This window comes from Parasteatoda tepidariorum, chromosome 1 (genome assembly GCF_043381705.1).
Source record: "Parasteatoda tepidariorum isolate YZ-2023 chromosome 1, CAS_Ptep_4.0, whole genome shotgun sequence".
Taxonomy (NCBI): Eukaryota; Metazoa; Arthropoda; class Arachnida; order Araneae; family Theridiidae; genus Parasteatoda; species Parasteatoda tepidariorum.
Genome location: NC_092204.1, coordinates 46,914,378 through 46,938,289, shown reverse-complemented (window position 1 = coordinate 46,938,289; position 23,912 = coordinate 46,914,378). Strand labels below are relative to the sequence as shown.

The window sequence follows — 23,912 nt, the reverse complement described above, 5'->3', positions numbered from 1 at the left end:
TAAATGTTGAAGTATTTTTATTAATTTAAAATTTGAAGTATTTTTAGTGAAATATTTTGAAGTAACATTAAAAGTATTTATTGCATTTAATTAGGTTCAGTTTCCGCGATTATTTGATTTTTTTCAGGAATTTTAGAACATAATATAATATAATTTATAAATTTAATATAATTTGTTACCCTGCTCCTAATATAATATTTACTGAAAATCCAATTTTTATAATACGAAAATAATATTTGTAAGATTTCAAAGGGATAATATATTCCACTGTTATTCCTAACAGAGTAGAATTTTTATCTTATTTTTTTTTAATTCAAAATATTAGATGTATTAAAAATGTATTTTTCCATTTTTTTTGGAACAAAGGCTTTTCAAGAGTTTTATTTTTAGAATTCAAATGAATTATTATGACACATATTCAAGATAAATATTTTTTTGAATGAAAAAGAGAGCATGATGATCATGTACAGTTTCAATTTCTTTTGACTAAAATTTGCTGATGAAAGAATGACAGAGACAAAATACTTAGAAGTAACGAGACTTGTACTCTTTCATACTCAGTGTTCTCCTCTTTTGTTGAAATTCTAACTATTCAAAATAAATTCTTTCTGATATTGCCATAGCTCTCAGGGGGTTGTAATACTTTTAGAGTTATTTGACAATGATAGAGTTAAAATGTATTAACTAGATTAACTAAAATTTATTAACTTTATTTTCTTCTATGTGTTTTTTTCAATGCTATTACATAGATTGTTGCTATTGATAGTTTTTTCCTTTATCATTCTTTTGATTTATTTCTATTTGTCTCATTGCTTCATTTGTCTCATTAATTTCTTTTTATTCGTCTCAATGACTCATTTCATTATTTTTTCGGATTTCTAAGAGATAAAACAGACAATGGCTTCGTTAGGAAAATAAGATTTTCTGATTCAGATTTGGAAGATCTAAATATCTGTCAGCTAGATCCTGGATGATCAGTAGTTTTAATTTTTAAGGAAAGCGTAGATAAAACAAGTTATAATCTGTTACACCATTCTATGCCATTAGAATAATGTTTTTAAAAGTAAATTTGGAGAAAATAAAGTGAAAATCAAATCCCAGAGTCAAACGCAAGTAAAAAAATAAAAAGTAAAAGCCCAATTATAAAATTTAAATGACCAAAATTTAATGAACCAACAAAATTTTAAAAAAAATCCGGAATCAATTTGTAATGATGTCATGAAAGCATAAATTGTGCTCCTTTTGGGGTATTTTAAAAACTATTCTTGGAGAATATCCAGAATATCTCATGAATGTATAATCATTTTATGCATTGAAAAAAGTTTAATATGAATAAAATTTTATATTATTTTCAGGGTCATCTAAGTGAATACCATTTTGTTCTGACCGAGGATATGAAACAATCGTAACCACTGTCAATAAAAAAAGCTCCTGCCAAGCGCTCATGTCTCAAAAATGGAACAACGTTTAAAACACCTTTGAAAAAATTTTCACACACTTTTTTTACTGTCTTTAGATGCTCTGTAATAAAGAATTTATGAAATTTCAAGCTATTTGTTTGATCCTTTCTTAATTCGGCATTCAAATAATTAATTCATTTTTGTAAGAAATATTTAATTTTTTCCTATAAGGTTAATAGCATTCAGGTTGAAAACGAAGCAATTAATATCATTTGGGTCAGTTGTGGTACTTTAATGTAAATTCAAGCTTTAATAGAAGAGTAAATGTTTCAAAAAAGGAAATATGATTTACCTATTTATATGAAAACAAAATTAAAAAAAATCTTAATTTTTTGTAATATAACAATACGACCAAGTATTAATGCACAATGAAATAAAGTTTAAAAAAAAAACAGTTCATTTTAACCATACCACAACAAGAAATTACTGAATTAAGATTAATTATGCTATTTTAAATATTTATAGAACAGCATTCTTTACGGATAGAGAAAAACTTGAAAGTATGCGTTTAATAAATGTATTTATTTAAACGAATGGAAAAAAAGATAAAATGAAAACAAAGCCAAATTAATGGCATTTGTTAAACAACTTCAGAATCGATTGATAAATATAATAAAAGAGTTTCCTTGGACATTTCTCTCAATGAAATTTTTCTTCATCGGGAGTGCATAATACCCCCATTAGCACTGAAGATTAGAGAAAAGTAAGTACGTAAATAAGTGTTTGGCAATTATATTGTTATTGAAAATGGATAAACATTCTTAGAAATTCAATATTTGTAAGAAAAGGAATAAGTAAACACCAGTGGTTTGTTTAAGTTTCAATTAAAGTTTTAATTGCTTCGGTTTTCGAAAATAGAAAGAAGAAAAAAAAAATTCCGATTTAATTTATTCATAATTAGAATTACATAATGGAAAATTAGAAACATAAAATGTATTACTCAAAACGATTAGTTACTGTTTTTACTATTTATAAAAGCAGTTACTTTTCATTAAAAGAAAACGCTTGTATGTATTTAATACATGCAGATAAATAAATATAGATTTTCACTGAATATACTTACAATTATACTTACTTATACATGAACAATAAAAAAAAAATTATGATTTAAATGAGTATTCATGAAATTGATTTTTACTCATATTTATAGGTAAACATTATTTTTAACTCTTATACTTACAAAAGTCCGTGTAATAAATAATTAAATTTTAAATTGGGATTAATGTTAAATTTGAGTTCAAATGTGCAAATCAAACTGTCAAAACATCCTTTAATAAATTTATTTGTGGATATATCTGTAAGTAAATTAACAGCTAAAAGCCTGAAATTTGAAAAATGTTTTTATCGATATACTGGCAGTGTTATTTATTTTTAGAAGAAATCTCGATAATGATCTGCATTAAATAGCAAAATGTAGAAGAAAAAAAACTGAAATCAAAGTTTTGAATCAACATAATGTTACATAATATTATATACCAACGTGACAGATCGCATCTATTTCCTAGATACAATAGAAATTTTTTAGGGAGTATGAATATTAAAATAAAGTTTCAATTAAATTTTTACACTAACTACAATCAATTCTAAAGTATTTTGTTTTAAAAACAAAACATCAGGACAACAATATATACAATGAACAAATATTTACTGAAATGCTCAAATGGATGATTGGGTATGCTTTGCGCTTCGTAGACTGAGGCAAAAAACGTGAATAAATCAATTGATCAAAATTACTGATCGCAAATTATGTAAGGATTAAAAGAAACACATTTGCTTCGCTTGCAAATCTGCAATGTGAAACGTTTTAGTTTTACAATGCATTTCTGTTCTTCATTTGTATATTAATTGTACCCCTGGGTTTCTGACTTTTGCATTATTTCCTTGCATTATTTCTAGCCATACAATTTCGTTTATTTAAATTCAATCTGCAATTTTATTTTGTAATCATTTTAGAAAAATGAAGCAAAAAACAACGTGATTAAAGTACAGATAAAGTTCAGAAATAGGCATACTATAGTTTCGGTTCACTAAACAAGAGTTTTCATCAATGTTTAAACGCCAAATCACAGAGAGAAAGTAAAGAGATAATCCCGTGTAAAGTTTTTTTTTTTGCTCCAATATACTAAAATAATTTCAAATTAAAATTGTTAAACAATAAACAATATACAATATTGACAATATATACAATATTAAGATAAACAATATTGTATGGCAAAAGTAAAAAAAATTAGTGTTAAAATAGATATATCTAGGAAGCAAAACAGTGCATTGGGAAACTAAAAAGCTTCGAATAGCGGAGTTGCAAACAGAGTATCTAAATATAATACGATATAAAACTATCCAGAAAATCCAGAAAGATCAGATCATGACTGAATTAGGTTAAAGGGTGTGAAGGGAAAGGGATGCCTATAACCTAATTTACAGCGCTATCTGGTTTAAAACGAACGAAGTTAATTTCCAGTTTCTCACTAACATATGCCTGCAGCTCTGTTAATAAAATTGAAATGTGTTGATTTCTGAAGCAAATATAAATTTAATCATTTTAGTATGAATTTCATTTATCTGATACAATTTACTTTATCCAGTCACGAATTGCGTTACATTTTGTTTTCATGTATAAAGAAATTGTAAGATTTAAAAAAATATAAGAAACTAGAAGTTACGAAGTTGTGTAGACAAAAGTACACTGGGAGAACTATAGAATAAAAAAATAACATTGGATAATTAATTCAAGAATTAGTTTGAGAATTATTAAATGTTTAACGAGTATGAAAAAATACCATACGGGCCACTCTACAGGCTGCAGAAATGCAATTACAGAGTTGATATTTAGAAAGCTGAAAGGACCATATTTGCTTATAAATTCAACACGGAGTTCTTTTTTTTGTTTTTGTTTTTGTTTTTAAAATTATAATTTGTTCGAAATTTATTGCAATTTTAAGTTTTTTTCTTGCAAATACGTTGTCCCTATCTTTGTTCTTCGCTACATTTTGTTCCTCTAAAAAAATCTGTAGCACTTAGAGACTTAAAACGACGAAGGTATGTAGAAAAAACAAGGAATATGGAATTTAAAAAAATTAAATATCGACAGGTAGTTCAAGAATTATTAACCATTAAACCTGTTGGGAAAAAATACTATGGATGGTCAATCTGTAACCTGCTCATATGCAAAGACGTGCTGAAAACTTGACGGGCTAAAAAAGACACTTTGTTAAGGAATTTTATTAAGGAATTTTGTTTTGAAATTCCAATTTATTTGAAAGTTAAAACAAATTATGATTTTTTTCATCTTTTTTGCTTTAAATATAGACTATTTAGTCATTGTTGTAGAAAATTCAATATTTCCTCTCCAGATCATAAAGTTTGAATTTTATAAGTACACGTTCAAGTTGATCTCAATCAAAAGTAGCAGAGGGAGAGAGAATACATGTTCCAGATATAAATTGCAGATAGATACATTTATAGTGAAATTTCTAAAAATTTGAATTGTTATAAGCAACGACAACGAGTAAAATAAAGTCCCATTTATTTCTTCTTACTTAGTCACACAATTTTCATTCCTTAGATTAATTTTCTTTTAAGTGCAGATCATTATATTTTAAATCTAATAAAACAGCAATTTTTACAATTAACCTGTTTACAAAATGTTCTTACATAAAGCTGCAATAATTGTAAGTAATGAAAACAAAATAATTTGGATTTTTGAGGACATTATTGAAGTTTAAAAAAACAAATACAATGATGAATGAGAAGCAGTTACGGATTTGACAAATGGAACCTTCTAGTATCTCAAAGATTTAGTTTGACTGTTTTAAGGAACTTTTTAAGCTATTATATACACCATTATAAATTTTCCACAAAAAAAAGAATAAATAACAATTTATCTAATTGTTCCTTTTTGTTTGAATATGGTAAAATAGTAATTTATTCAATTGTTATTTTACCATATTCAAGCAAAACAGCAAATTAATCATAAATGAGATGGTAATTAAACTGTTAACTCTTAGAAAAACCATTTATTAATTGCTTTCATCTAATATAGAACAAGCAGAATTTTATCGCACCAACTAAGCCCACCTAATGAAGCTACTTAGTCCCTTGCAGCTGAGTACATATTATATCAGAGAGGGCTAATCTGTCAGTCTCATGATCGTTAGAACGAGGGTTCGAATTACAGCGTTGACACCGTAATACTTCTTCCATTCCTTTCAACACATTAAGAGTTTTCAGTGTTCCGAACTCTCCATTGCCCATTACATAATAAAAAGCCTAGCTTCAATGTCCTGTTAAATCTATTTTTTTACGGTTTTGAAACCATGCTTCTTGTAAATGGTTAAAATTTTTTTATAGTTTTGCATTTATGGTTTTACAACCATATTAGTTTGTTACACCTGAAGGGTGACATGAATTTCGATCAGTGAGAACTGCCTTGTGAGAGAAGCAGAGCAGTGGAAAAGAGCCCTAAGACAAGTAGAAAGACTTTTTCTAGAACTGTTTTCAGGTGTGGCAACTGCGGCTGGGAGAGATTGATTGTTTGAACAAAGAATGTGTGGGTGATATTCTATTGTAGTTTTCACGAGGATTAGGGGGCTTGCCCCCCTAATTCCTTCAGAGAGAGTTTTTTTGTCCTTGCCTGAATGTGGTAGGCAAGAAAATAATTTCTACTCAGGGGCAAGGAATTTTCCTTGTGTTTTAATTCCATATTCATCGTTGTGAAAGTTTAAAACCAATTTTATAGAATTGTAAAATTCTTTTCTTCAAGATGTGGTGTTTGCACCACTGTATTTAGTGTTGTTTGATTCCTCCAATAAATTATGTAAGTTGTCTATAATTTTGATTCTGTCTTTCTTTCTAGAGCCATGTTATTTTTTCTAAAATATTCTCTTTCACTAGGATTCACTATTCTTTTTTAGCTTCCACTATATATCTTTTTTTAGATCACGCGCCGGTCTTATGCCCACGTGCCGGCAGTAATTATCTTATAGCTTAATTCATTTTTCTTGATTGAATTATTTCTTTTCAGTTACCTGCTTGATTTAGGTAAGAAAGTAAGATATGTAATTTATAATATAGTGATTTATTTATCACTTAATTATTAACTCTCTCGAGTTAATTCCAGCTTGATTCTTGTATCTTGGATACATCATGTGTAAACACACATGCTTCCCTTATATTTTATCTATGTTTATTTATCTCAACAAGCTATATCATAGTTGTTAACGGATTTAAAACCGTAAAGATAAAATAAGTTCTTTACAGTAAAGTTTACTGTTAATTGTATGGACAGACTGCGGCAGGTTACTTATCCATAATTTTAGAATAAAACTTTTAACTGTAGTCCAACAGTACATAACTCTATAAATTTATTTATTAAAATTTTTTCTTTTTGAGAAATTAACAATAAAGAAACATTGCACAGACTATAGAATATATTATGGAATGGATAATTTAATCGGAATACATAGTTTTAATTGGTGTTATTTTGTTTATTTCAACATGTTAATCTTGTATTAATTTATCTTTCTGAATTATTTTTAACCATAGAAATCTGTTCATAATTGTACTTACTCTCACGCAAAGCGTATTTAAAGTTGCCCAAAAAATCCAACTCCAGACTAAAATGAAATATAGTTAAAGCACAAAATAGTTTTGATCGGAATTATTTCGCTATTTTCAGCGCGTGTGTTTTATGTTAATATATGTTTCGAAATTTAATTTAAAAAATATAAATTTGTAAATAAATGTACTTTCTCTCACGCAAATCATCTTTAAACTAACCGCAAAATCTAATCCGAATCTAAAATAAATTTGTGTCCGTTATAGTTAAACATAACACAAACTAGTGCTAAAAATAGGGAAATAAATGGTGACTGTTTTTCATTTAGAACAAAATGTAAAAAAAAAAAGAAAAGCGAGAAAAAAAGGAATATAAAAAACTACCAAATAGTTGGAATTTTTTTTGTCGGAAGCTGGCATTTTTTCTTTTTTTTGTTTACTCTACCGACGAAAAAACATCCCCTGCACAGCTGTTACTACCTTACATTTACTCTTTTTTACTTGCATGCAGCCCAGTCGCCTAATTTAAAATTCTCGAGAAAAGTTCAAAAATATATATGGAGAATTTTTACAGCCACTTTTCTCTTAGAGTGCAGAAACACTTCGGAAGGAAATATCGGTATAGCACTTAGCCAGATAACGTCTTTGAGCATCGAATTCTATGAGGGCGCTCAAATCACCTCTCCGCAGTATTTTCTTTCACGTTTTATGCTCGAATAACAATAAAATGGCTGTAATAGAAAACAATTGGGATGAAAGAAAATGGTCGACGCATTATTTCAGTAAGACTTTTCAGATTTTCCTCAAAAGTAATGTGTTTGTCGTCGTTCTGTTTTAATGGGCACAAATATTGGCCACATTTGTTACATATTTTCCGGGAAAATATTATATTTGGGTTTGGTTTTAGACCGTTTTTTTAAAAAATTAACTGCACGGAAATTGTTAAGTTCATGCGCATATTGATATTTCTTAGGGGACATATACCCTTTTTTGAAGTTACTGTAAAATAAGATTATTATCATCGCATTATCAATATAATATGTAATGTTTAAAATCTTCGTTGATTAATATTATTTCAATTACAAACGCTAATTACTATATAAGAAAATATTATTATCACTCTCATATCTGGTAAACGAGTAGGTTATGCTATATTGTCACAGATCCAGTGATTGGTATTAATTTAGTGTTATTGTGAAATTGGTATATGAATATATTTCAAATTTTATTAAAAATAAAATCTTATGAATCAAATTTTATGAATTTTTCGGTATTCCTTTATATATTTTATCCATGATTTTACATAGTTTTAAGAAATTTTGAAACTCTTAACTGCTCTTTTTTTCTCATTTCACACGAGTTTTAAATGGAAATTAACTCACAGGCTACTATTATTGTCATATTTTTTTATGATTTAATATTGCTTTAACTAACTTACTCGAGTACTTCGGTGATTTTTTTAAAATTTTATTTGAGTAATTTGATTTACCAAATTTATATAACTTTTTTGAAACTTATACAAACAGGAGTAAATCCTGTTTGTGAACTTTACAACTTTACTTTTTAGTGAATTTGTATTCCCGTCAAGCATTGTACTGGTTTACACAGATGACTGTTCCATATGAATGCTACTTATTTGGCTCGAGCTTTGTCGGTATATCGAGCTAAGATGCGATTGTATTTTCTAGGGCCTTCATGCACTTCTCAGGTTACTGTAGCAGTAGCAATATTACACCTATTCCTTTAACGTATGATTTAACCTTAATTGTTTATGATATTTTTAACCTTTGTCCACTAAATTAGATAATGAGCAATGATTTTAAATGTAACATTAGTAGTGTAACATTAGTTGTATTATTAGCTAGTACTTTTCTACTCAATATAAGAAATTCGCATCTGGGCAGTTAAGACTGCGTGCAAGGAGCTTTGATTCGATCAATGATCCCCACAAAATTCGTAAACTACAAATCGCTTGTTACCGCTTGTCTGTGTTACTTATCTTGAGTTTAATAATTGTCACCTATTCCTTTGCAGGACTGGGCGTGTGTGCCACCGTCCTCCGTTTCTTGTTCCGGGGGTGGGGGCTATCGTGATGGTGGGTTATTCATTTCCTTAAACCCACAACGGACGGGGTGGCGCACTTTACTCTTAATATACAAGGATATCGGTCTCATTTGTTACATATTTTTGAGAAAAAAACTACTATTTTTGTTTTAGTTTAGAATGCTTTTGAAACTTTTCAAACTGGCATTTATGTCCTTTGCTATATCCACATTCATCATCGAATATTTATTTGGTAACACTACTACTGTAAAGTTACTCTAACTTGAAATAGCATCATTGCATTAAATACAATAATTTTGTATTTCAGTCATTAAAATCTTTACTAGTAAGCGATAGTTCTATAATAGATCAAAAAGTCATAAGTTAAAGCTCTTGACATCCACCCATTCAGTGAAAAATTTAGTTTTCTTATACTGTTACAAATGCAATGAACGTGATGCGTTACATGTGACTGAGATTAAAAAAACATTAATTTAAAGTAACATGTGAAAAAAAAACATAATTTTAACATGAAATTTAAGAAATTTTCCAACAGTTACATGTCTTATTTCATGCCATTTTAATAAACACAAATATTGACCGTATTAGCTGCCTTCCTGTTTAAAAATATTATTCTTTAAATAGGAACTTAGAGCTATTCTATGCCAGTTACGCAATTTGTTCATAAAATTGGTACTGATATCTAAACATGGGGAAAGTCAGAAACTGATTTCGTAAGTTGATCACATAAAACCACACATCTTTATCTCCCTTGTTTTGTTACATTAAATTTTCAAATCACTGGTCATTTTTAAGACACGAGGCAAAAAAACTAACAAAGAGCAGACTTAAAATTTTAAAATTTCTTACCTGCATGTTCCTCCATTTTGGCAGCTTGAGACAGCTCCCGGTTCACAACCGGGATTGTATTGACACTCAGAGCCGTAGAAATCTGTGAAACAATGACATACATAGGCTGTGAACAGAGCAGTTGCATAGCATGAGCCAGTAAATGAGCAATGATGGTATAGACAAGCATCCTTTCGAATTGATTCATTTCTACCCACAATTTCATAAGTCATGTTGAAACCAAAAACATCAAGTAAATGTTCGCGTACTCGCATATGAATATTTCCAGATTCTCGTACCAAAAAGTCCAAAACCAAAACTGGTTTGTTACTCACTAGGTAGGTAGGTTCTCTGTCAGAACTTATCATTCCAAATTCCTTTTTGCCCATGTATAATGTGTCTGAGAAAAAAGCATATTCGTTAACTGTCAAGCCTTCTCTCATATAGAACTGTGTAAAGTAGATAGCTATGACTTTATCTGCAGGAGCTTCTATGACCCACCTACAGTTTATAGGTACCGGGTATGGCTTTGGGAAATTCGGCGTTGAGATTATTCCTTGCGAATCTCTTAGAATTCCTCCACATTTTGAGTACATAGCTTCATGCTCTTTCAATGCACTCGCTGCAATGATTTGTGTTTCATCTATTCCATAAGCTAAAATTATGTTTGAGCAATAACACATGAAACAAATGAAATACACTCTAGGTAAAAGATGGTTTTGCATTGTGGAAAATGTCACTTGTTTTGTAGGGACAAATCTCTTCATTCTAGATTTTAAACACAATTCGAATAAATGTTTTCATGCTTAACGAATCTTAAACTGTTTAACATCTTGGGCAATTTAATCCATTATCACAAAATGGATTATCTTGAATAAAGCAGAGAAGTTGTTATAATTTTTATCAGTTTTTTTTTAAAAATCCAAACGCAACAGCCGTTCATAAAATCCAAACTCTACCATCTTTAGCCATACATGCTTCCTATAATTGGATATTTTCAACCCAAGCAGTTAGATATTTTCAACCAAATAGCAGCTAGCAAATTTCTGATGCTTTGCAAGTAGCAAATCTTCATAGTATTAAATTACATTTCGTTTATCATATTATACAGTGACTTTTGTAATGATAATCATGAATTTGGAGTACATTCTAAATATATTTAGTAACATGGTTTTTTTGTTGCTAATACATAACTCTTTCAATAGAAATTATTTATCAAGGAATCATTGTATAGTTATCGGGGATGCTTGTCTTGTATGTCTGTACCAACAAAATTCTCACAATTAAGAGATTAGTTTCAGTTGTGATAACATATCCGTCAGCTCCTGTAAAATAAAGTTAAATCATATAAATATAGTGGTGTTATTTATTTCGAAACAAATTTTAAAAGTGTTATAAGGAACTAAATGAAACATAAGATACAGTGTATTCTTTTAAAAAATGAAAGTTTTGTCATCATTTATACCAGCAACATGAATATAATGAGTAGTCCTATTACGTTTGTTTAAAAGTATTCCAAAAGCTTACACAAACGCCAACGCTGTTATCTGTGCTACGCTATGTGTAAAAACGCTATGGCTGTTTAAATCGAAGATTTAAATAAATATCAAGATAGCTGATTGTATGTTTACTACTTTTAATTGATATTTCCAGAAATATCTGAAATATGTGTCTGACATTGTAAGTATTTATCTTTTTTTAAACAAAAACATTGTAAGTATTTATCTTTTTTTAAACATGTACTGAAAATATGGTTTTATGAGATAACTAAGTGACTTAATGAATGCTTCTTTCTGTAAAAAAATACAATCTAAAGTATGGAGGATGCCCTTTTTGTGCATCATTCATAAAGTCCTTTTTACGATAAAATCCATTTTTACAGCAGAAAATATTCTGGTACCATAATACTGTAAATTATCTAATTAAATAAATATTACTATAAAAATTACGGTATAATAATACCGTAATTTGCACAGTAATATTTATTTAATTAGAGTACTTCAGTGATTTTAGAGTAATTATTACTGAAAAAATTATGGTATATCAAATTTTTTGCTCCGTGGTAAAAATTTATTTTTTTCCGAATTTTCTTACAGTGTTGTAGCTTACATATCAATGCTCATTGTTTAAGTGCGCATTATTTCAAAAATAAATTAAAAAGCTTGTTATCAGTAATTGGTAATGGTTTTCAAGATTTAAAATTGAAAATCTTCATATAGAAATATTTAAATAAATTAAAACTTCTGTAATACATTGGATGCAAGATTAAAATTTCTTTAAAATTTTTTTTCAATCTATAAAAAAAATTTCACGGTAAATAATGCCCCGTGGAAACTCCATGGTTAAGTCACTCAGCCGTTTATGAAAGAAAAAAAAAGAAACACACACACCAAAGGTTTTGATCCTCAGTGGCGGTTTGAAGCCCACTTAAAATTTTATTGATTTGTGCCTAATTGCCTGCCTGGAAAGTAAAACTGCATATCTGTAATTAACATAGGTTACAATATTGGTAATTTTTCATGATCGACTGCCCCCAACGAACTGTAGAAGGAAAGTTTTATTTTGCTCACTTTATTAAAAACTTTATTTAAAAATATAATAAATGAAGGTAGAAATTACTTAAGAGTAGCTACTGTAATTATTTAAAATAGTTTAAAATTGCTGAAATATATGTAAAATTAACCAAGCAAATTAAACAACCGGGAGTCGGATATGCATCAGATATAAAATGAACAGATTCCACTTCCAAATATTCTCTCGGCAGAAAATGGTAATTTTTATGGTTAATAAATGTTTCGAATTGCATCGCAACCATTTATGGATTATTTAAAAATTATCAACTTCAGCAAACCATTGCTTATGCTTAGCTACATTTAATATCTTTAAGCTGCAAGCAATATTTGAAATCAAATAAAATTGTTAAAATGTATGCATAAATGATTAAACACAGAAGAAAAAGTAAATCTGTTATTTTTCAGAGACAAAATGAATAATTTCTACATCCAATTTTTCCGACGTAAAAAAATGATAATTTGTTTTTCTAGTCAAAGCAATCTGCTAAATATCAGTCCCATCTCATCTCGGACATAAAGCATCCACCACATTAAGCTTATAAGAGAGAATAAATTCACATTCATCATTTTGGATTCATTCACATAGTAGAAGAATGTGGAAGAGGGTGAATTAGTGTCTGCAGTATCGGGATGGGCTAAGGAATGATAAAATCTCCAATGCGGATGTAGCAAAAGAGAGCACTACATTCGATGATGCGGGAGAGCTGAAAACCACGTGATGCTGTATTCCCAGAGTTGCAAAGGAAGGGAGTGATCTATTTATAGCTACTGGAGGGTTTCCAAGAAATGAGGGACCAGCTTATTGATTTATTATTGTATTTTACTATTTTTTTTTCACTTTTTTGAAGTGTCTGAAATGTGTGTTACATGATAGATAAATTCGTCAAATATTATTAGAAGTGCTGTATAAGATATTAGAAACATATTATAAAACTTTATTTAATCAATCACATTAAGTGCTATTTGTGCCTATGAAGTAAACTTTATGCTCAGAAATTTGAACTCTAATTAAAAATGTGGTATGCAGGGTTTCGATTATTTTTATAAAATTTGTTAATAAGTTTTTTGCTTGCAGTAAAAAAATCGATTCTTCAAAATAAACCTTAACTACTTGATACAAGCATTTTTGTTGCTATATTAATGTTTTTAAAATTTGTGTTCGTAAAATATAGGTTTTAATACAACATATTTAGATGAATACCTCTAGAAAACAAATATTTTATGAACAATAATTTATGGAATTTATTTTCTCTTACTACAGCAGACCCGGAAACTTTGCATTTATGCTTTTCCTCAAAAACTTTTAGTGATTTTTTTCTTCTTTTGAACACTTTTCATGAAGATGAGCTTCACAATATCGTACTAAGTTTTGCATCAATTTATATTTGCCATATCAATAATAAATCATCAATACATTGCATCTACTTAGAAACTATTCAAACAGAGAATTTACTTGAAAACTATTTAAAATTTCAATATCTTTCACAAGTTTAGCCTGGTCATATTTATAAAAAGCAAATTTAAGCTGGTTAAGTTCTTGCAAAATAACCGCTTATTGTTAATATGCATTTTATCACGTGATATGCAGCAACTACACCTCTCACACGATAATATTATAATGAATAATAGGATAATTATGATAAGAATATAATACGTTAAGGATACCTCAAGATAATATTATAATGGAATAATATAATACGATAACATAAATACCATAATGCTAAAATCTGGTAAGACAATAATATTATAATCCCATAATACTATTTTACAAATACAAATTATTAATGATTTCAGATAGCCAAAACAGCATGGGCAAAGTATAAATACATATAAACTATCTATGGACTCAATTAAGCAATTAATAAAGGACTTTGCCTATTATGCAGTTTCTATGCAGCCAATTTACAAGCATGGTGGACTATTAAATCTGTTATCCATATGTTTCAGTTATCATGTGTCTCACTGTAGCTCCATTATTATTATTTATGAATAATAATAGTGCTTCATTAAAATTAATCGAAATAAATGCAGTAAAAATGACGAAAGTATGATGAATGAAATATCAAAATAACGGTTTTATAATAAAAGTACATTCACTCTCAATAATAAAACTCTCGCATTTCTGAGCTATATTTCGTAAATTATGATAATGATTTCGTCACGAAATCACGTGATTTGTGATTAAATGGGAACTCTTAAACATTTGACAAAAACGTTTCCTCAACTCGAAACCTTATAGTATCGTATTGCGGGAAATTGTTAACTATAACGGCGAAACTATGATGATGACTAGACGATCGAAAGTAAGGCGATGGCCAGTGTGGTGGTCAAGGTGCTGGCTTCGTACAAGAAAGATTTTTGATACGTCAGGTACTGCGAGTTATTTTTTTTGAAAAAAAATAGATAGACAAGATAATTCCTTACTGTTGACAGAACTCGTTTTCTCGCAGAAGTGACGATGGCTGTTTCGTCTCTTTGAGGAAATATTTGCTTGAGCAAGTACCAAGAAACGATTTTGTCAAAAGAAAATTTCGTGAAATTTGAGTATCAATTTTTTACAGTGATTTCTTCGAGGCAATATGTTATCTTTGCTTTTTTCTCTGAAACATATATTAAAACTTAATTATTAATATAAATATTATGTATATGAAAAAATGAACACTATTAGTATCTGTAATCAGTATGAGAGATAAGACATTTATTCATAATAAGAAAAACAATGACGCATCGAAAAATTAAACAAATACATCACTTAATTATGAAAAATGTATTCTTTTTAGTTTTATCGAACCATTTCATGATATTAACAATCAAACCAAACTAGCAAAAATCGGCCAAACCAATCAGTCCTCTAGAAAGCCGAGGTAGAAATAAAAGAAGATGGAAAACTTACGATGGAAATAGATTTGGGATAGATTTCCTCTGACATGCGTTTATTGTATGTGATCCAAGAAAGAGAGAAGAATTGAGGCATCGAAAACAAAAATAAAATGAAACCTCGATAATCTGAAAAATCCAGCGTATCATTCAGCTTTTTCGATATCATTGATTTTTCGTCGGGAAACTCATCATGATTATTTTTTTTCGAACCATTTCTTCATTTAGTCTTTTGTTCGTAGTGGTAACGATTGCCTCCTTACAAATACCCGAGTAATATGTGTGTGTGTTTTGTTTCATTTTTGTCTTGTTAAGTTTCGACCCAGTAAATATCATTTATAGACATTTTTTGATTAAGAGTTGTAGTTTTTTTCACCCAATTCAATTTTTCTAAGGGTTTTGGCACTTTGTATTATCTTTGAGTAATACTTTGTTTGCTCTTAAGCAACAAGTAAATTATTTATTTTAACGAATAGTAATTTTAATGTGTATTGAGAACAAAATCTGATTATATTTAAAAAGAAATAATAAAAATATTTTCTCAACGTTTATTTAGTCTTTTGTTCATCATGCTAAAGTTCAGATAATTATAAAAACTTTGAAATATAAGTGTAAGTTTAGCTTTATTTTTTCTTCTTAAGTTTCGACCAAGTAAATATCATTTATATGCAATTTTTATTAAGAATTGTAGCTTTTCCCCTCAACTAAATTTTCTCAGGGTTTTGTATTTTTGTTTGACATTAATTTTTCTTAAAACAGCAAGTGACTTATTTTAATGAATGATAATTTCAACGTGCATTCGGAACAAAATCTAATAATACTTTAAAAAATTTTAAAAAAATCGTATAATATAAAAATCGTATAATTAAAAAAATATTGTAATATAAAAATTTTATATTTTATAAATTATATGTTTAATAATCTTATTTGAAATGTTTACTCGAGTTACTTGCCTTTTAAGTATAAATATTTGATTAAAGAATCTCAATATATAATTATCCAGGTTCTTCATTTTATTTTTGCTGACGTAAATATTATATACAAATAATTATTCTTAAACCTAAATTTTTCCCATCTATACATTAAAAATTGTATAGTAATCTGAATGTATACGCATGAAATAAATTAGCACGAAAACTGAAATGAAATTAGGAGAATTCTTGAGAATGAGAAGAAAAATTATCTCTCTCGTCTATTTTAAAATTTCGAAATCTTTCTCTGTTATCCTGTTTGTCTTTCAACAGTAATGATGGATTTCTACTCAAACAAAATTCCTTTGAGAAACTCGTTAAATTTATCTTACTTTAACTCTGATTATTATTTATCTTTGATATTTTTCTAAATTTTCAATGAATTTCCTATGACGTAGATCTCCTTCTTTCTGTTTTCTTTCCCCTATTTCACCCAGATTACATTGTCACATAAAGTATATTAAATATTTTTTCTCCAGAATTATAGTTTTGAAACTGTCACATATCATTAGTTGTTGTAGATCTAAGTTTTTTTTTCTGGTGTGCTGGTTTAATATAATACACTTACTGTGAGAATTGAATTACGGGAAATGGCAATTGGATAGCTTCATTTTTTGGAAGAAACTGCGCACTCTCAGAAATAAATGTCTCCCTTTTAACGTTTAAGCCATCCTTGAGCATTATTTTGATAATTTTCAGCATCATTTTGTCAATTGTGACGAAATTCGTGACTTGTAATTTGTGACGAAACGCGAACTCTCAAATATAAGATGAAAATATTTTTTCAACTTGAAACCTCATAGTAGTGGGAGATTGTTAACTAGAATGACGATACTAGAATAAAGACTAGACAATCTAAAATAATGAGCTGACCATCTGTATGATTTTCAAAGAGTTGGAATTGGGATTTAAATTGCAATAATTCAATTGTGTGTAATTTATCTCTATGTTCTATCTGTCCTTGCTGTGTCCTATGTGGCTCCCTCCTTAAAAAGATTATCAATAAAATTAGATCCACAAGGCACTGAAAGTTTTTTTTTAAATTTTTAATTAAAAAATAGACTGACGAAATATTTTTTTTTAAATATTGATGAAATTCGCTTCCTCAAAGAAGTAAAAAAGGATACTTTAGCCAAGAGCATTTAACAGGAAACGGTTTCATCAAAAACGAAGGAAGTTTCGTGATATTTAAATATCCATTTCTTACAGTTCACATATTTATATCAAATTCCACAGTAATCTGGACACATAGTGTACAATATCCAATTGTACATTGTATTTTATGAGAATAGCTGTATAGTTTTTCAGGGGCAGAAACGAAATAAATTTCTTGGATCTTTGACAGTTTTCACTTTAGTCAAAACTGTTATGTTCTTTATAACCTTGAGCCCACTCTGGGGAATAATAAAAATCCTCTTCAGTTAAGTTTATTTTTTTATCATTGAAGATAACATAATTAGACTTTCCAAATATTAAAATGAAAATTCGATTTTTAAATAATGACATTTTTATTTTATTTTTATGTTTTGTGTATCTATAGGATCTTTTAAGCTCAAACGCTTATTATATTTTTTCAGTTATGTTTTGAGTTTCGTTTTTTCACAATTTTTTCACGTGTTCTTACGTTTTGCTTAGTGTTCAAAAGTGTTTCATTAGATGCATGTCAACCGCTCTAAAAATGACTGCTGATTTGAGAAATCAATAGGAAATAGATGGAGTAAAAGCAAATGTTCGGTTTCCTGTTTTCTGCTCACGTAGCTAAATATTTATTCAAAGTTTCAAAACTAGCTACAGAGTTTGCCAACAGATAGCACTAAAAGCAAAATAAAATGTTTCCGAAGCAACCACTATGAATACTAACAACACGTATATCTCCTATTCAATACTCCATTTTTAGAAAAAATCTAAACCCTAAATTTCCCCTTCTATACACAAGTTTATGTTACTGTCTTAATGGCAAACTTTAAGCCGATAAGAAAGTCGAAATAATTTTTGCATATTGGGATGGATCTAAAAGTAGGAATGAATCAAAAAGGAGGGATGAATCGAAAAATAGGAATGAATCGAAAAGTAGGAATGAATCGAAAAGTAGCAACGAATTTAAAAGTATGAAATGGACTTTTCAAGGCCTAAATCTAAAAATGAGATAGAATATTTCTGGAGTTATTATTAAACGTAAATAATCTCGATTATTTTTGTAACTTATCTAAAAACCGAACTTGTTAGGCTTATTATTGAACCTTTCTTAGATTTTCAGAACTAGAGTGAAAGAGTTAATCATATTTCACTTATATTTTCTTTTTAATTTTTGCTACACACAGCTCTAAAAAACTTAATTATAAGAGTTTCTTTGTGGGAATTTCATGTAATTTAAGATTTTAGCATTTTCCAAAGAATCTAAAACATGGTGAATTTGGATTTTTAAGATTAAGCAAAATGTTTAAGGCAAATCTCTTTTTTTTTTTAACGATTTTTCAGTTTTTATGTACCATTAAGTAATGCACAATATATAATTAAAAATTGAGCATTATTGGGGAAAATATATTTCAAGACAAATAAAATATTTGAAAATATAAATTATAGTGAATAGTGAATTATAGTGAAAATATAAATTATTCTGTTGTAACTAAGGACTTAATGCTTGAAATAAAAATTCGGCACTTTAAAAATATTTCAGCTAAATACTACCTATTTTGAGGATTTTCTTTCGTAAACCAATTCTTAGTACAATTTTGTATTGATTATTTTCATCATTGTTTCTTAGAAAACACTGCAGATACTATATTTTTCAGCTGTTAAAATATTAAAGTTTGGTAACTGAATCTGATCAATACAAAGAAACACAACCCTAAATCCAATTTTCATGTCCCCGACACTGAATAGCCGTCAAAGGCTTCTTCAGTGTTTATCCATTTAAGATAAATTATAACAGAGTAACAAGAATTTAATGTATTTCATTATTTTGCTGTAAGTATCCTTTCCTATATGCTTGCATACTCACACATACATACGTTTCATGCGACATACTTTCAGAGACAGAATTTTCCGCAGACTGACGCATGCATAAAATATTCAAGTTCAAGTATAAAACCATCTGAGGAGTTTAACTAATATAGAATGTATAATTAATATGATTTAGGTTAAATTAGTGATCCCCTCTCATTAACATTGCTCCTTAATACACTGTAACTATAAACTCTTCTCGTCATTGTATAATAAAAATGACAGATAAACTGTACTTTTAAAATGAAGTCAGATGTTAAAGTTTTAAGCGTTTCATAAAAGAATCCGATCAATCCAGACACAGAAATACTTTCCCTTCGACCCGAATTCGTTTTAATTTTCTCCGACACCAAATAGTTCTTTAAGGGCTAATCATCTAAATTTCTATTAAGCATTTCAGAGTAACATTAATTAAAAGTAATTCATCACTTTTTCAAAACGAACTTGAAACATTAAAAGTAAGTCAACACTTTTCCAAACTAAACTAGAAACAATTTGTTCCTAATATTATCGAATTTGAAACAATTCATTCGATGCTTAAAGCAGAATGATTCCTAAAACTTGGTATTATTCCTAACTTGGTATTATTCCTAAACCCATGCATTAAAGATTCATTTGCAAGTATAAAACCATCTGATGAATTTAGCTAACATGGAATGTATCTTTAAAAATATTTCAGTTAAATATATCTCTTTTCAATCTCCCCATTAAAACTGCTTCTTAACACGCTATTACAGTAAACTCTTATCGTCATTGTATAATAAAAACTACATATAAACTGTACTTTTAAACTAGAGTAAGCAGCAAAATGTTATTTTATTTCATAACCGTCGTTGAACAGCCGACCCAATTTTTTTTGGGCTTTGGAATACTAATGTTCAACTCCTCAGCCTTGGAATTTTGAACCCAATTCAGACAGCGAACTCTGCAGACAGCGAACAGCCAAACAAAAGACAAGCGAACTCCTGGTTGCCTTCGTGGAGGACTTTTTGATGGAGCTAACCCGCATTTGCGTTACATTAAGAGGAAACCGGGAAAATCTCCCACAGTTAGGCTGACGGCAAAGAGACTCTAACCTATCATCCGTCTACCATTGATGATATTTAATGTTAGGGCTGTGGTCGGTACAAGCCGAGTGCGGAATTCGTATCGACCAGCCATCGCTGGGATTCGAACACGGTTTACCTCATTAAAAGGCGAAAGCTCTATCCAATGAGTCCTCACTGGTCAAGTTACTAAATTATATGAGTAATAATGAGTTTGGCAAAGTATATGAATAATATATAAGTTTGGGAAATGAATCCAACCAATCTAGACGCAGAAATTCTTTACGCCCAACCGGATAGTGATAAAATCATAGTATTCGGCCGAATTCATTATAATTGGCTCTGATAGCGAATAGATGACTAAGGACACTTCATCAAAATTTTGATTAATCAAAGTAAAATTAGTTCAAATTAATTCATTATTTTTTCATGACGAACTAGAAACGTAAGTCTTGAAATGTAATTTTCGGAGACTTACCCATACATTAAAGATGCATAAACAAATATAAATCCATTAGATGAATATTTTTTGAAAAAAAGTGAACACATCTTTAAAATTATTTTAGTTGAATGTAGGCTTTTACGAGTTTTTCTCTTCAAAACCCGTTGTTAATACACTATAACTATAAATTCTTTTCGTCATTGTTTCTAATAAAAACGCCACAGAAACTATACTTTCAGTCTGGAGTCAGCTGCTAAACTCTTAAACGTTTGATAAATGAATCCGATCAATCCAGACACAGAAACACTTACCACGACCCGAATCAATTTTAAATGGTCCCGACACTGAATAGTCGTCTAAGGCCGCTTCATCTATCACTCAAACGGGTTCCACAGCTGGGATATTTCAGAAGAGTTGTTATAGAAAAGCGAAGTCTTTTTAGTAGATTTAGGGTTCAATTTTACAGAAGAACTATCAAACCAATTTGCTTTCTTTTGAGGGTAAAAGTTTGCTGCAGATTAGACTTTTATCCTGTTAAATCATTCTGCACTAGTTTTTAAAAACTAAATTATCCAATGAAGGTTTAAATTAAACTTTAGGGTTCTGCAAAACAAAAACGGATTAAAATCGTTGTAAATAATTTAAAGGTTTTTTAAACTTTTAAACCTTCATTTTTAGAAGAGTAACTTTATTTATGCCAAAAAAGTTATTTTAGTGTGTTGCGATTGTGTATTTACTTCATTTATTTGTATTTAACGAATGTTTACCTATGGTTTAATATATTTTAAATTCTGATCTTTATAATTGAATTTTATCATATTACTAAGCTACATATTGCAGAATGTCTACTTGCATGCTTTTAATCATCTTACTGTGTTAAGTTAACAAGCTTGAATTAACAGGTCTATGCTGAAATAGTGACGTGTAATAGTAACGTGAAATAGTGACGTCAAATGTGCAATAAAAACTCAATCTTTATCGATTAAATTGTAAAAAAATAGTTTTATTAAAAAAATGTGATAAAATCTTATACACAGAGAAAAACAAATCTTTATAAAATTATCGTATTATATTGTAAATTTATTTCAAGTGAAAGGAAGAGGAAGAAAAAAACTTTTTTGGTATTGGAAAACAAAATACACGATATTCAAACATTCATTTCATAATTTTTTCCACTCATACAGTAACGATTTGCCAGAATTTCTGGTTTTCAAAATCATAGTTCTTATCACCACACATTTAATAAATAAAATACAAAACTGAATAGCGAATTTCACCAAATAAGTGGATTTCACGCCATGCTCTAAGGTATTATGGTAAAATTGCCAGAATTTTCCGCATTAACAAAATTTCGTTACATATTTCGAAACCATATTTCACTGCGAATTTACAAAAGTCATTAACAAAGCGTTTCGGTAAAAATTACCGTGTTCACATAGAGACAGAGACACGGTAAGTTTCGCCATAATCTGGTAGATTTAACCATACTCTTTCTTTGCAGTGTACATAAGTTGTATAGTAATAATTCCTTTAAATATTAACGAAAAAATTTAAAAATAATTTACTAAAATATTAATTTAATCATAGCAGAAATATATGAGACTGTTAAATGTTTTTTGAAACTCATTTCATTAAACTTAACCTGTCGGTTAAGAAAATTACTTAATTTCTGTGTTATTTGCAGCGAAATCTCTAACTTTGAATTAACTATACACTTTTTTTTCTAATAAATTAATTATTCTTTGGTATAAGTGATTCCTTTTCTTCGACAATAATTTATATTACAAAAGACATATTTTACAGAAAACCGTATGTTTATTACACGCAACTCTGCCGAAAATTTGAATCATATTTTCTTAAATTTATCATTCATTCATGATATATTTTCACTTATTGAAGGAAAATATTTTTATATTATTATTATATTAAAAGAGAAGAGTTATTCTGAATCCGTTTGAGTCAGAAGAGTTATCCTTGAGAGAGAGAAAAAAAGCATTTTTACAATGAGTTATTCGGATTCAGCTCATTGACAATCAAGAGATTACTTTTAGTTTTTGAAGGATTTTCGAAAACCGATTCTCCGTGGCTAAATATTTATATTTCTTGGATCAACTGAAAATTTTATGAAATGGTAAAAAATTCTATGCTGAACTTTTAAATACGGAATTAAAAAATAGTAAAAATTTTGAACTTATTAATTTCAATAATAATATTGTCATTAAAAAAATTTTAGCCTTTTACAAGAGATTAAAAATTAAAATTAGCAATATATAATTTCCTTACTTAAGTATCAGTCCTAAATTTCATAAAATTCCAGTAAAATTTAGAACTATCACATGTGGGTCTAATACTTATTTAACTAAACCTGGTACCATTTTCTCTAACTTCTTAAATAAGTTTATTAACTATATTACAAAAGAAGGTTTCTCTTGGATTATCACTAATAATCAACCGATTTTAGATTTCATCAAACATAATAAAATTAATTCTATTGCGACTTTTGATTTCCAGGATCTTTTCAATAGCATTCCCCTTTCTAAACTAAAAGATGTCCTTTTGAATTATTACTATGATTTTAAAAGTATCCTTTGTTGTGATTTCGATTATTGGGAAATTCTGATTAATTTTTGTCTTTTTAGTAATTATCTTCACAATGGGAAAGGATATTTTTCTTCAAATTAATGGAATACCACAAGGATCTAATTATTCATCACTCTTAGCTGACTTATTTTTTCATTATTATGAAAAAAATTATACTCTTAGTATTAAATTTGTTTTTAGATATATTGATGACTTAATTATCTTTAATTTCCAAGATTTTACTGTTTTATTGTGTGATATATACCCTGAGGAATTAATCTTACTCCGTAATCATGATGATAATATTAATTTCAATTTTTTGAATTTGGGTATTATGAATGTTGAAAATATCTGCTTTGTTGATTTTTACGATAAAAGAAATGATTTTAATTTTAATATTAATAAACTAGTTACTTGGAATTCTAATGTTTCTAGGAGCATCTATTTAAATACCACTTTTAATGAAATGAACAGAATTAAAAGAATATGTAGTAATATTTATTTATCCAAAA

The 23,912-nt window shown here is 28.6% G+C and overlaps 1 protein-coding gene across 2 annotated transcripts in view; it reads right to left on the bottom strand.

Moving 5' to 3' along the window:
- The window catches only part of LOC107453216 (uncharacterized), a 134,430-nt gene that overhangs the window by 63,138 nt on the left and 47,380 nt on the right, over positions 1 to 23,912 (bottom strand). For both annotated transcript variants that reach the window (XM_016069948.3, XM_016069949.3), the window contains exon 2: positions 9,930 to 11,233. In XM_016069948.3, coding sequence (XP_015925434.1) covers positions 9,930 to 10,675 — 746 coding nt within the window. In that variant the 5' untranslated portion in view covers positions 10,676 to 11,233. The remainder of the gene's footprint in view (positions 1 to 9,929; positions 11,234 to 23,912) is intronic.